Consider the following 14764-nt stretch of genomic DNA (forward strand, 5'->3'; position numbering starts at 1 on the left):
TCTGGCTTTTTCTGCTTATGTGGTGCTGAGGAATGGAACCCAGGGCCTCATGCATGCAAGGCAAGCGTTATACCACTGAGCCACCCTCCCAGCCCCACACCCGTATTATTTTATCAGACAGCTTGATCACTCTGAGCCTCTGTCTCCTCATCTGAAAAAAATAAACATATGCCTCACAAGAGTGGATGTGAGTTTCCACCAAGATGAACTATATACAGTCTGGCATATAGATGGTCCATAAATACCTCATTACTTTGAATGTGAGGCCATTACCATAAAATATATCCCATTAAGCGGGGCACTGGGTGGCTCATACCTGTAATCCTTGCTATCAGGAAGCTGAGATCTGAGGATCATGGTTCAAAGCCAGCCCTGGCAGGAAAGGAAGTGGAACTGTGCTTCAAGTGGTAGAGCATCAGCATTAAGAGGAAAAACTGAAGGATAGCGCACAGGCCCTGAGTTTGAGCCCCAGTACTGGCACAAAAAGTAATAAAACTGGATGGGAAAAGGAAACTGGCAGCCATGGTTCTGAGTGCAAGAATGTGGAGGCAAGAACGCGGACCACCCCCATCTGGCACAGTCCAGCACAGACCCCGCCCCTCCCACAGAGGCTCCGCCCCTTGGGGTGTCTGAAACCAGCCCGGCCTCTCCTAGAAGCCCCGCCCCCTCGAGTCCATCTCCTTACCCGGTTGGGGGCGCCAGCGCACAACCCATCTTTCCTGGTCGGCTAGCCCCGCCCCTTCACGTGAAGCTCCGCCCCTAGAGACTTGTGTCTGCCTATCGAACGTCGGGATCCCCGCTGCCGGCTCTCCTCGCACCCTTTCCTCTCAAGTCGCACCCCAGAAGCCACGCCCCGTGACCACGCCCTCTCAAGGCTCCTCCCCCTCAGAGGCCCCGCCTTGCCCGTTGCGCGGCCGGCAGGAGGCGCCGCGGCACGCGCTGGTCGCGGGCACCGGCTCCGGTTAACGGCGGCCGTGGGAGCCTCGCGGGGACGCGGCGGCAGCGGCAGCGGGCTGTGCTGGAGGTGAGTGCGGGGCGCGTGAGGAAGGACGGAGGAGGCGAGGGTCGTCCGGGTTGTGCTACTTGGAGACCGTCGGGTCCTGGGGGGCGCGGAAGCCCGAGGCTGAAGGAGCGGCCGGGCGCGCGCTTGGGGTGGGCGAGGCGCACGGGTGCATCTTTCCCGCGGCGAATTGGGGCGCGGGAGGGGGAGGGGGAGCGAGGGAAAGCCGGCTTGCACGGTTACCATGGCAACCGGCGAGCGCTGCGGCGGGGGCGGGGGGGGGGGCGGCAACCCCTAGGCGGGCTGGCGCGCGTGGCCTGGCCCTCCGCTTCCTCCCGGAGGGCCCCGCTCCGCTCCGAGGAACTCCCGGCCCCCCAGGGGACGGGATGACTTCCGGCCCCCCAGGGGACTGACTCCCGGCCCTCGGTTACCCACCCTCCCCCCCACGGAGTGCCTAGAAGGGGCGCTGCGTGGGGTCCCGCACCCTCCCTCCCACGCCCCGTCCCGCTGCACGCACGGTTCCCACACCCGGGTGCCTGGGACGGACCTTGTTTCCCAGCTATTTCTGTAGCACTTCCAGCCCTCCCCCCCTCCCACCTCCCCCCCTCTCCATCAAGGGTGGCGTTTGAGGAGACAGATGCTGAGCTGGAGCTCCTGTCCCCCCCTCTCACCCCTCCTCCGGGGAAAGGACTAGCCTCGGTCCCTGGGGACCCAGGGGTGGGGGCCTGGCGGGCTGCAGACCTGCCCGCCCGGCTCCTGTCGCCTGTCAAGTGTTTGGTTAATCTGAATTGCCAAAAAGAATTTGATTACTAGTGTCTCGGCACCTAATGCATTCCTGAGAGGAGGCAGTTCTTAATCCCACTGTGGAGGAGGCAGTGCCTTCCCAAGAGAGCAACTCCGGGAAAATGAGACCTGATGGAATGGGGTTCACATGACAAGCCTCCCTCAGACTGGAGCTGTACAGATAGGATACATGGAAGTTGGGGGACAAGGCTCCGTGTGCACAGCTTACTCTTCCTCTTCCCTCCTGCTGGAATGATAATGGGTTCCACATTGTCCTGTTGGAACTGAAAGACGTCCCTCCACCCATGTCAGCCGGCACTGACCTCACTGTCCTGCTGCTGTGACTTAAGCTTGTTTTTCCATCAGAAATGAGACTTTGGCTGAAAGCATGCATCCTAGCTCTCAGGGCCCTGAGCTGTCCCCAAGTGTTTGTGTGACCGAGGTGAGAATTGGGCAGTGAAGGCAAAGGCAGGTCACACTTCCAGAAAAAAACAGATCTGATTACCCAGGGCATGCTCCACTCTGTAAGATTTTTTCCTGCACTCCTGTCCCATTTGGACAAACAGGCTGAATTCTGCACTTCATTAGAGGAAGGGAAATGGCATGTGTGGTCTGGGGAAAAGAGTTTTCTGAACCTACCCCCCCCTCCAAAAAAATGGATAAGGCTCAGGGTTAGCAGGGACTGGTTGGACTTAAGGATGTATTGCAGAGCCATGAGTCACCCTCTCCCAGCTTACATGGTCTTTCTACTTTTTAAGATTTTCCCAACTCTGTCTTAGACTCTGGCCCAAGAAGCTGCTGCAAAAAAGGAGAGGTGCACTTGAAGCTCAAGCTGGGGCAGGGATTGCTCAGGGAACCTAGCATTGGGCATACTTGCAGTTTTCCATTTTTCTTTCTCGTATTTGTCAGTCCAGGGATTTGAATTCAGGTTCTGCTGTCCCTGGACATTTTTGCTCAAGGCTAGTGCTCTACCACTCAAGCCACAGCTCCATTTCAGCTTTTTGGTGGTTAATTGGAGATAAAAGTCTCACAGATTTTCCTGCTCAGGCTGGCTTTGAACCTCAGTTCTCAGATCTCAGCCTCCTGAGTAGCTAGGATCACAGGCATGACATGAGCCACTGGTGCCTGGCTCCCATTTCTTTTCTTTTTTCAAATTAAAGCAGAAGTATGGAAGTGACAATTTCCCAACTGCATTTACCCCCAAGTACAAGATGCTAGTCACTTCCCTATTGGATCTGGGCCTTTAAACACTGGTGTTTATTCAAGGACTGGTGTTTACTCCTAAAACTTAGACACCATCTTCAGAGGCCAAGGCTTCTAGTGGTCGAGGTGGTTGCCCACTTTGGTCTAGATTGGGGGACCCTCTGGCAGGGAGATCAACTGAGCTTCAGAGAGGTGAATGTTTGTGGAGGTTCTTGTGGTATGAGGATGTATATTCGTCTTGATGCCAACAGGGGACATTGGGACATGCAGGTGGGGAATTTCTTGAGCAGGATTGTGGCTGATTTTGAGAAGCTGCTTGAATCTTTTGTTTCCAAACATTCTTTGTTTGCTTGTTTTTAAGTACTGGGGACTGAATGCAGGCCTTTGCATTTGAATAGGCAAGTGCTCTACCACTTGAGTCATACCCCAGCCCTTTTGTATTTTGTCACACTAACTTTGCCTGGGTTGGCCTGGAACTCCTGATCATCCTTTCTCTACCCCCCAAGCAGCTGGGATCACCCAGAGCTAGCTCTGGCTTTCCTTCATGGATCTCTCACATAACTTGAACATTTTCACTGTGAGAACACACATCACAATGTTAATATGTGCGTCACTCCCAAGAGTGGTTGGAGCCTGGTGCGTTGGGTACTCAGGCCTGTGTTGGGTACTCAGGCCTCCGTGTCTGCAGCTATTAGAAGTGTTTAGAAGGGCACAGGCCTCCAGAATGCCTGGAGGTCAGCAGGCCAGTGATCTGGCCAGCTGAATGGTGGTCTGCTTTGTTGCTTCATTCAAGCCCAGGTGGCAATGTGAGTGTTAGGGAACTCAACTGCAGCTTTGGACAGTGGTAGAGCCCTGGTTCACAATGGCAACCTGTGTTGGCTTCCTGAGGTCTTTGGAGGGGGTCCTGTAGATTCTCTGCCCTCAGTACCCAGTTTCAAGGCTAGGGACCTACATAGGCTGGCTGTCCACAGTCACAGTGACAAGTGCCATGTACTGGGTCCTAAGCTACTCTTTCCTGAGCCTTCTAGAAATGACTTCTTGCCTGGCTCACTGGTCTGTGTTGGGACATGAACACAGAAGTGGAGTGCGGTCACCAGGAGACGTGTGCCTAGTTTTTCACAGTTTGTATGTCTCCTAGCAAAGCCTGTAGAGTCCCCTCCTTTCTCTCTGCCCTCCTGTCTGGCCTGGATTGTGACGGAGACTGATAATGCTCCCTGTAAACCCATGGGGCACCCAGCGCATTAGGATTAAGAGTCTGTAGCGTAGGATACAGGCTTCTCGGAGTCCTCCCTGCTCTCTGGGTCTGGCGGCTGCTGGTTGTGGTGGGTGGAATACACACATTCCAGGCATGCCTCCCTCCTTCTGGAAGAGCCCATTGTGTCTGCTGTGGACCTGCTAAGCCACATGCATCCCAGGGTAGTGTCCTCCGATGAGGACCCAGCTTTTCTGCCTGATTGTGGGAGTCTGCTTGCTTGTCACTCTTTCTGTGCCAGCAGATTGGCCCTCTCCCTGGCTCCTCTGTGTGTGACAGGAGAAATCGAGTCCACAGAGGCCAGACTTTGCCCTCCAGGTTGTTCAGCATGTTTCTCTGCTGTGATTTTGCTGGATGGTGGGCTTGGCCTTGGACCAGAGCCACTCTTGTTGAGATTGTGCATGAACCTTCCCATATTCAGCTGGCTGCCACTCTTCCTGTGCTGGGGCCCAGTGCTTCCCAGAATTTGGAGTCCTAGGTGGAGTGGCTTACCTTCAGAGACCTCAGCCTGCTTCTTAGTAATGGTTTTCCCAGAAGCACGCTTCAGCCCATCAGACCTGTTTCACTTGGGCCCGTAGGCTCCAGTCCTGTCTTCTGCTTAGAAGTTTTGTTGGGGTCTGGCCTCAAATGTATATGTCTGCTGGATGGAGTCAGGGCCTTGTGCTTGCTAGGAAAGTGCTCTACTCTTGGAGCAACATTCCATGACTCTTTAGTTTCAGGTTATTTCTTAGATGGGGGAGGTCTCATATTTTTCCCTGGGGTGAACCAAGATCTTACTTATGGCCTCCTGTGTAGCTAGGATCACAAGTGTACCATCCTGCCTGGCTTGTTGATTGAGATGGGGTCTCGAACTTTTTGCTGGGGCTGGCCTCAACCTCAGTCCTCCTGATCTCTGCCTCCTAAAAAGCTGGAATTATAGGTGTTACCACTGCCTCCCAGCCTCATTTGCACTGATGCTTGTGACATTTGGTGCTGACAGATCTCACTCACTTTGTTCTCCCAGGCCCTGGCATTTCCACACCTTTTGGCTGAAGCCTTTGGACATCATCCATGAAGACCTGCCCACCATGTTTTATGGGACTCACTTCATCATGTCTCCTCCCACCAAGAGCAAGCTGAAGCGGCAGGGCCAGCTGCTGTCAAGCATGCTGTCCCGGACGCTGAGCTACAAGTACCGGGACCTGGATGCCACCTTCTGTAGCCTGGGTGCCAGCGATGACCCAGCAGAACTCTCCACCCAGCTCTCAGCCCCTGGGGTCTTGAAGGTGTTTGGTGACAGTGTGTGCTCAGGTACTCATTACAAGAGTGTTCTTGCTACCGGAACCTCCAGTGCCCAGGAGCTGGTGAAGGAGGCCCTCGAACGCTACTCGCTGGACCCCGAGCATGCCAGCCAGTATGTGCTGTGTGATGTGGTGGGCCAGCCTGGGGACTCTGGACAGAGGTGGCAAGCCCAGTGCTTCCGGGTATTTGGGGACAACGAGAAGCCCCTCCTGATCCAGGAGTTATGGAAACCCCGAGAAGGTTTGTCTCGGAGGTTTGAGCTAAGAAAAAGATCCGACGTGGAAGCACTCACAGCCAAGGATGTGGACACCACCACAGCAGGTGAGGAAGGCTGGGGGCTTGGGGATTTGGAGCAGAGGTAGGTATGGTACAGGAACGGGTACAGGCGAAGGCAGGGTTGCTCTGGGGCCAGTGGAGCTGCTGTGTGAGCCTTTGAACATTTCCTCTGAGAGACCTCCTGGTCTGGGACAGGGCACCAGGTGGTACACTGCAGTGGCTCCTAATGGCCTTTCCTAGAGTTTTTGGGCAGCCAGTCTTTGTGCCTGGTAGCCCTGGGACTCTGTGTCACAGAGTCTTATCTAGATGTGCTTTGGGCCTTGGAAGTGGTCAGATGAATGACAGTGGAGGAATTCTTCATAAATCCACATGGCATCACCAGGTGGCCTATGGTGAGTGGCTGTACCCCAGTGTGCAGTGGGACAGTGATACCTAAAGCAGCCAGAGGCAGCTCTTGAGGTGGGGGAGGGGGGCCACAGGCAGCTGGTACAGGAACTAGCTACTTAGCTTGCCTTGGCCTTGAGGTCTCCACAGCCCTTGATGTCCTGCTGCTTTGTGTCTGTTGGTATTCAGTTGGTGGAAAGAAGTTGGCTATTGGTTGGGCCTGGTGGTCCACACCTGTAATCCCAGCTATTCAGGAAGTGAAGGCAGGGTGATTGTGAGATCAAGGCCAGCCTTGGCAGAGTTGCTGAGACCCTGTCTCAAAAAATTAAGGAATGGGGGCTGGGAAGGTGGCTTAGTGGTAGAGCACTTGCCTTGCATGCATGAGGCCCTGGGTTCCATTCCCCAGCACCACATAAGCAAAAAGGAAAAAAGCCGGAAGTGGCCCTGTGTCTCAAGTGGTAGAGCGCTAGCCTTGAGCTGAAGAGCTGAGGGACAGCGCCCAGGCCCAGAGTTCAGGCCCCACGACCGGACCAAAAAAAAAAAAAAATTAAGGAATGTAGCTCAAGAGATAAAGGCTTGCCTAGCACATGCATACCCTGTACTGCCAACAAACTTGGTTATTTTAATACAGATGTGCCATAAAAATATTAGTTTATTAGTAATATTTCTATACTCAGGGCCTTGTGCTTCCTAAGCAGGTGCTGTGCCACTGGAGCCTAACCTCCAGATCCTTTTGGCATTATTTTCAAAATAAAAGTCTCACTTTATGCCCAGGACTGTCTGGGTTGTGATCCTCCTACTTGTGCATCCACATGTCACTGGGGATGGCAGGCATGTGCCATCATGCCCAGCAGTTGGTTGAGATAGAGTTTCTCAATCTTTCATGCCTGGGCTGGCCTTAAATCGTGATTCCCCCCTACCCCCATCTCTGCCTCCCAAGTAGGTAGAATGATAGACTTGAACCACCTTCCTATCTAACATGTCAAAGTATTTTTAACTTTTTGGTGTCACGTTTGTCATTTTCTTCACTCCCTATTGTACACATTGTTTTGTATGAGAAAGTGGAATTGGCATCTGTCACCAGAGTCAAAACAATGCTAACAGCCTGCACTACTCAGCACTTGGTTTCTTGGCATTTTGCAGTAGAAAAGGCCCCATTCTTGCTGGCGCCCTGTGTGGATCCTTAGGGTGCTGTGACAGTTCAGTTCCTCCAGCTCGGCCCCCATGCCAGTCCATTATATCATGGTGTCCATGTTTAAAAGAGCCATGGCAGCAGAGTGGCTGAGGCTTGGGTCTTGGGCTTGACCCCTGTGTCCTGGGGGACCTGCAGCACTGTTACTTTGGGGAAATCATGTCACCTCTTTTGACCTCAATTTCTGTATCTGGAGAATGGGGGTGGTCTACAGAGTCGCAAGGGGATTGGTGACGTACCTGAGCTGTGGTGCTGGCCTTGGGGCTCAGCAAGTGGCAATTACAGTGTCTAATTTTTTCTTTGATTGCACTGGGATTGGACTCAGGATTTTGTGTTTGCTCTGTAAGTGCTCCACCGCTTTTTGCCTTTAGTTTATTTTCCAGATAGCATCTTGGCTAATTTTGGCTGACTAGCCTCTCAAGTCTTGATCCTCTCACTTACATTTCCCAAGTAGTTGAGACCACAACTGGTCTAATATTGTTACATACTTGGCCTCATGTTGTCATTATTATAACAGGCAGTGGTGCACTGGTATTGGAGTGGGGTGGGCAGGGACGTGTCCTTCTAATGGGGAGGAGGCTGTTGTTACTGGCATTGTTTTTCTTTTTAATTTATGTATTATTTTTGGTATTGGTACTGTCCTGTAGCTTTTTCGTTTAATGTTGGCATTCTGCTGCTTGAGCCACAGCTCTACTTTCGTTTTTTTGCTGGTTAATTGGAGATAAGAACCTCACAGACTTTCTTGTCCAGGCTGGCTTCATACCAGGATCCTCAGATCTCAGCTTCCTGAGTAGCTAGGCTCACAGGAGTGAGCCACTGGTGCTCAGTTTGGCATTGAATAGAATTGCTGGCACAGGGTGACAGTAAAAAGCCTCCTCATCCGACAAACACCCTAATTCCTGCTTGCATAGGGACCCCCCCTCCTCTGCCCATGAAGTCACTGCTTATGGGAGCTTGGCTTTGGCCTGACCCTGCTTGGAAGGATCTAGACAACGCCTCATTTTGAACACCCTCAATGAGGTCAGGGAGATCCAAAAGGGAAGAGTCAGCTGGGTGGAACAGCAATCTGCAAGGAGGTGAAGACCCTTGATGTGTGGGGTAGCATGTCAGTCCTTGAGCTCAGTGACAGCAAAGAGCAGGCTGGACAGGGTTGTCCCCTGAACCCAGCCCATTCCAAGGTCTCTGTGCTGTGTCACCTGCACAGGGTGGATCCTTGGGTAGCTGACTGTGCCCACATGGGGTGGTTGCTATGTGGTGGCCGCAGGTTGGTGCAAGTTCATGGGCCTGGGGGAGGCTGCTGGTTCGCATCAAGCATGGCAAGAACAAGTTCCATGGCTCATGGCCTCTTGAACTTAGTAGCTTTCAAACCTATCCAATAAAGAGGCTATTGAGCTGTCAGCCCAGCTGACCCACTTATTGGGATGGAACGGGTCATGTTACCTGCCCAGGCAGGCCTGGCACCAGGGATGACCTTCCTGGCTGCTATTCTTCTCCAGGTGTGGACTGGACACCCCTGTGTCTGCTGGCTGTGCCCGTGGCTTTGCCAGGAGTGAGGGCTGCAGGGACTGAGCAAGGCTGGCTGTCACAGCATGTCCATGCTGCCTGTCCTTAGGCACACGTACGGGTTGGGTAGGGGGCTAGGCCAGGGGAAGTATGGAGGAGAGGGGCAGGGCAGCCCAGGGGCTGACAATGCTGGCAGACATTGGCCCCAGAGGAATCTGATGGTGAGGCAGCACTCACTTTGGAGCCCAGACCTCTGCTTGAGATCTTTTGACTTATGTGTGCATGCACAGACCTAGAACGTACTCACAGACACACAGAATCTGATACGCAGCTGTCCTTAGCAAAGGACCTGATGCAGCTTTCTGTGGCTTGCAGGATTGGAAGGGATTTTGGCTGTGCCCTGAATCTTGTGGCTGAGCACCCAGTGTCTCTTCTGTCCTGCTTTAGGAACAGCTAAAGACAGAGACCCCAAGTGGCTATGGGGAGGTGACAAGATGCAAGGAGTTGTTCATTGTAGCAGCTAGGTGACTGTGGAGAAAGACAGCAGCTTGTGAGACTTCTCTGCTTTACTACACCCTCTGGCAGGGAAGCCTGTCTGTCTTGAGCCTCCTGGGGTGCTAGTGGGGCTTGCAGGTGCCTGCCTGTCCACACAGGATAGCCCTGTGCACCCTGTGCTGCTCTGGCACTGGGAAAGGAATGTCACAGGTCTCAGTGAGGCCTGGTTGGTCCTTATCTCAGTTTGGGTTCTGTAGGGTTCAGAGAAGTTGTTTCCTGTTATCTGTCATCGCTTGGGAGGAGCTAGCAGGTCCCGATGAGGTGACTCCTGTCACTTCAGGGTGCACCTCCTCATCTTGGGGAGCTGTCCTCATTTGGGGTTGGTCCTCATTTGGGCTCTGCCTGCTTTCCTCGGAGGCAGTATCAGGCCCTTGTCACAGAGATGGTATCAGCTGGTCCTTTGCATTCCTGGATTAGGAGTTGGTGCTTTGCAGCTGGAGCAGTGTCAGAGCTTGTGGGGCTAGGAGCAGTTCAGTGCCCCTCAGAGGCTCCCAGGACACAGCAGGCACAGCTCCTGCCAAGTCACTGGGGTCCCCAGCAAACCCAGGGTAGAGGAGGCTGCAGGAGCTTCTGAGGGTATGGAAATAAGAGTGCCTCCCATTCCCATGAATCCTCTGGGTCACTGGGGCACATCCACAGTGCTGAGGGCATATGAGTGCCTTGTTTTCTCAGCTTTTCACGGCTGCTGTGTTCCTGATTTCCAGCCTATGAAAATGCAGTCTCTGTTTTGGGATGCACTGGGGCTTGGAGCACTGTCTATCTCTCCCTAGTTTCCCAGGGGCGGGGACTTCAGGCTTGTGCCATTTGGAGAGGGCCTGGGTCCTGTCACCAAGATAAAGATGACAATCACTTATGTGGATTGTGGGGAAGGTGACAGCCAGGCCATGTGGGTTTTGTCAGCAGCTTGGGAAGGGTGAGGGAGAAGAAATGTTTGTGCAGGTCGCCAGTACAAAGCTTCTGGAGGTCTTTCTGTCTACTTTGTCTCCTTTCTTCCAGCTGGAGTACATGGAGAGCAGTCTCTTCCCCATCCTTCCCCATCCCTCTTGACACCTTGCTGTGGGAGGCAACCTGTGTATTGCAGGGCACAGACCAGCATCTGCCCTCCTGACCCTTTTCCTGCACACCCACATAGATCTCTGGACATTTGCCACATGTCCCCTGGGAAGCAGGCCTGCCCTGGGTTGGGAGCCGCTGGACTCAGTTAAGATGAGTCTGTTTGTCCTCCATACCAGTGCCTCAACATTGGGTGCCCACTGTGGCCATCAAGCCTGTTCTGATGGTGACATAGCTTCCTTCCTGGGAGTAAGGCCTTCTCATTTGCTTTGGGATGTCTTCCTCACAAGAAGGCAAGCATGAGACCAGGGGTGGTGGTGCACGCCTGTAATCCAGCTACTCAGGAGGTAGAGGCAGGAGGGTCTTGTTTGAAGCCAGCCCAGGCAAAAACATAAGACAGCATTTATAAAGCCATGGAAATGGAAAACATGTGAGTTTAAAGGCAGGAACAAACAAGTTGAAACCAGGGCACAGAACAGAAACACCACCACAAATCCTGGAGAAAAGATTTTGTAAATGGCACGGGAACAGTTTGCTTGAACTACATGGAGAAAAAAGATATCTTTATCCCAGGGCTGGGAAGGTAGCTCAGTGGTAGAGCGCTTGCCTTGCATGCATGAGGCCCTGGGTTCAATTCCTCAGCACCACATAAGAAAAAAGCCGGAAGTGGCGCTGTGGCTCAAGTGGTAGAGCGCTAGCCTTGCATGCATTCCTCAGTACGACATAAGCAGAAAAAGCCAGAAGTGGTGCTGTGGCTCAAGTGGTAGAGTGCTAGTCTTGAGCTGAAGAGCTGAGGGACAGCACCCAGGCCGAGAGTTCAGGCCCCATGACCGGACCGCCCCCCCCCCCAAAAAAAGATATCTTTATCCCAAATGCACTAAAAACCTAGATATCAAGTGGAAAACAATATAATCAAAAGAAGGATTTCATAAATTTCCCTTAAAAAATACAAACAGGCACCAGTGGCTCACATGTTTAATCCTAACTATTGAGGAGCCTGAGATCTGGACAATCTGGTTGGAGGCCAGCCAGGCAAAACAGTTCTCAAAACCCCATCTTGAAAAAACAAGGGTGGAGGTATGCCTTAAGTAGTAGAGGGCCAGTCTTGCACATCCCCGAGTTCAAACTCTAGTACCACACACAAAAAAGTACAAACCACATCTTATGGTAGATGGGTTTTGACTACATCAAAACCGAGTATTTCTGTTCAGACCAAAAAAAAAAAAAAACAACCTAGCTACATAGATGAGATGGAAAGGCTTGTGATCTACTGAAAGGAAATTCTAATACAATACTAAACCTGATAGCACACTTAATAAGTAGTGAGCGGCCAAAGAACTGAAAAAGGAGAGAGAACAAAATGGGCTGGTAGGCATTTTGGATTTTTTCTTAGTGGTACTGGGAAATTGTTTTGGACATTAGATCAAGTGTACTGAGAGGCCACTGAAACAGAGTCTTTGAGAAGTCAGAGTGGTAGGCTGATTGTAGAAGCCCAGCTCTGACTGACTAATGAGAACTAATGGAGGTGTGGACTGTCGTTAGTTACAAGGTGGAGCGAAATGGATGGATTCCACATATGTTGTGAAAGTATTTGGAAATGGACAGTATTTGGAAATGGAAAAGAGAGGTGTCAAGAATTACTCCTAAGCCAGGTGCTGGTGGCTCACACCTGTAATCCTGGCTGCTCAGGAGGCTGAGATCTGAGGATCAAGGTTCAAAGCCAGCCTGGCAGGGAAGTCCATGAGACTCATGTCCAATAAACCACCAGAAAACTGGAAGTGGCGCTGTGGGTCAGGTAGTAGAGCACTCACCTTAAGGTGAAGAACTGAGGGACAGCGCCTAGGCCCAGAGTTCAAGCCAAGACAGACCAGAAAAAAGAATTATCCCTAAGTCTCTGTATATGGTGGGAGTCACCAGTTCTAAAATGGAGGTGACGGAAAGAAGCAGAAATTGAGGAAGAGCAAGAGTTCTCTTTGAACTGTGTGAAGTTTGTGACATCCAAATACAAGTGGCACATATGGTAACCAGATGATATGAATAGATCGGTGGTCATAAGAGGTCTCATTATAAAACTTAATACTTGCCCGGTGCCAGTGGCTCATGCCTGTAATCCTAGCTACTCAGGAGGCTGAGATCTGAGGATCATGGTTCAAAGCCAGCCTAGGCAGAAAAGTCCTTGAGACTCTTATCTCCAATAACCACTCAGAAAACCGGAAGTGGTGCTGTGGCTCAAGTGGTAGAGTACTCAGGCCCAGAGTTCAAGCCCCACTACTGGGGTGGGAGTAGGGGCTTAACAGTAAGTAGGTGATAAGGCTGTGGAAATGGACAGTTTACTCAGGTAGTTAACGTACATACAGTGTATACTGGTGAGGGCTTAGTATGGAAACTGGAGGGACTCCAACATTTAGAGGCCATGTAATGAGGATGCTGAGAAAGGTAGAAAGTGGCCTGAGATACAAAGACAACATGAAGAATGAGGTGTCCTAGAGGCCAGGAAGAAGCTTCTACAGGCAAAAAATATGCAGCCTTTTGGGGTCATTGGAATGATACCCAAAGACTTTACTGGGCAGGTGCCGTTGGTTCATTCCTGTAATCCTAGCTACTCAGGAAGCTAAGATCTAGAGGATCATGGGTTGAAGCTAGCTTGAGTAGAAAAGTCCAAGACTCCCATCTCCAAAATAACCAGCAAAAACCAGGCTGGAAGTGTGGTATTAGCTGAGAGTATTTCCTGGGTAAAGCCAGCCCAGCAAGCATGAGGCCCCAAAAGATTTTTTGTGGGAAAGTTTTTCTGTGATGTTAAGCTTGCAAGGTAAATTGAAATGGGGAGGGGAAGGACTTCAATTTCTGGTGATTTGGTTGGGGGGGGGGGCAGGGGGGGGGTCAGTTGTGGGGTTTGAACTCTGGTCCTAGGCGCTGTCCCTCAGCTTTTCAGTTCAGGGCAAATGCTCTACCACTTGACCCACAGCGCCACTTCCGGTTTTCTGGTGGTTAATTGGAGATAAGAGTCTTACAGACTTTACTGCCTGGGCTGCCTTTGAACCGCAATGCTCATATATCTTAGCCTCCTGAATAGCTAGGATTGCAGGTGTGAGCCATCGGTGCCCGGCTTCTGGGGATGTTTTAATTATTCTGTGAAATCTTTCTGTTGAGCAAACATCATGCATCATCTTATAAGTGCATGGGTGAATACCCAAGATAGGAACATTTATAAGACTGGAGAAAAAAAGTCCTGAAAAACCACAGAATCTAAGCTGTTTCTGAAACCATACCTGGCACTTTTCCCCCCTGGGGTTTGAATTTAGGGCCTGGGCACTGTCCCTGATTTTTCCACTCAAGGCTAGTGTTCTACTAGATGAGCTACAGCTCTGCTTCCTCTTTTTTGGTGGCTCATCAGAGATAGGAGTCTCATGGACCTTTCTGCTGGCTTTGAACTAAGATTGTCAGATCTCAGCCTCCAGAGTAGCTAGGATTGCAGCCATAGGCCACTAGTGCCCAGCTAGCATCTGTCCCTTTTGATGGCTAAGTTTACCAGCTGCCAAGAAAATACAAAAACTTAACAAGGTAGGGAGTTAAAATTGAGACTCTGGGTTCCAAGTTTGAGTCGGAATGGTGGAAGCAAGGCACGTTGAGTACAGAGATGGAAGGGGATCTGCTGCATGGTGAAAGAAGACACGGAAGAAGGTTATTTGTCTTGATCTAGGCTCTTGATGGGGAAAACAAGTATTTGAGAACTAGCCTTTGTCAACCACATGCATCTGGAATTCAAAATTGCACCCATTAGGGTGTCGGCCATTTCTGGTTAAGAAATTCAGCTACAGTGCACACAGTGATAGTGTAGAAGGGCTTCTTGCAAGAGCAAAGCAAATCATCTTTGGAAGGATATACCCACCTCACCAGAAATGAGCTCGCGAGCCAAAATCACAGGACAAACGGTATTATCTCCCTGTCAGTAAAAAAGCAAACCATGGGGCTGGATTTTCGACAGCATTAGGCATTGGCACCGTTGCTTGTAACCACTGAACAAGTATGTGGGATATAGTTAAGGAGAACACGGAAGAACAAAAGATGAACCAGAAGACGAAAGGAATTGGAGGTGATGCTTATGGTAATTAAAGTGCGCGCATTTGCTGGAATGCTCCAGTGATGCTTGATTTGCTGACAGGCCGGGGCTGCAGGGAGGCAAGCGGGAGGTGCCGTGGGTGCGGAGGCCAGGAGAACAGGCTGGAAGGTTCTTTGTCTAGTGAAGACAGAACATATCAGAGCGGCGTGGGAGCCTGAGGTC

The 14764-nt window shown here is 51.5% G+C and overlaps 1 protein-coding gene across 1 annotated transcript in view; it reads left to right on the forward strand.

Moving 5' to 3' along the window:
- The first annotated feature begins 958 nt into the window (after positions 1 to 958).
- Radil (Rap associating with DIL domain) overlaps positions 959 to 14764 on the forward strand; it is a 45233-nt gene continuing 31427 nt past the window's right edge. The window contains exons 1-2 of the mRNA XM_042686825.1: positions 959 to 1024; positions 5242 to 5840. Coding sequence (XP_042542759.1) covers positions 5306 to 5840 — 535 coding nt within the window. The 5' untranslated portion in view covers positions 959 to 1024; positions 5242 to 5305. The remainder of the gene's footprint in view (positions 1025 to 5241; positions 5841 to 14764) is intronic.

Source organism: Dipodomys spectabilis, unplaced genomic scaffold (genome assembly GCF_019054845.1).
Source record: "Dipodomys spectabilis isolate Male_0828 unplaced genomic scaffold, ASM1905484v1 ptg000098l, whole genome shotgun sequence".
NCBI lineage: Eukaryota > Metazoa > Chordata > Mammalia > Rodentia > Heteromyidae > Dipodomys > Dipodomys spectabilis.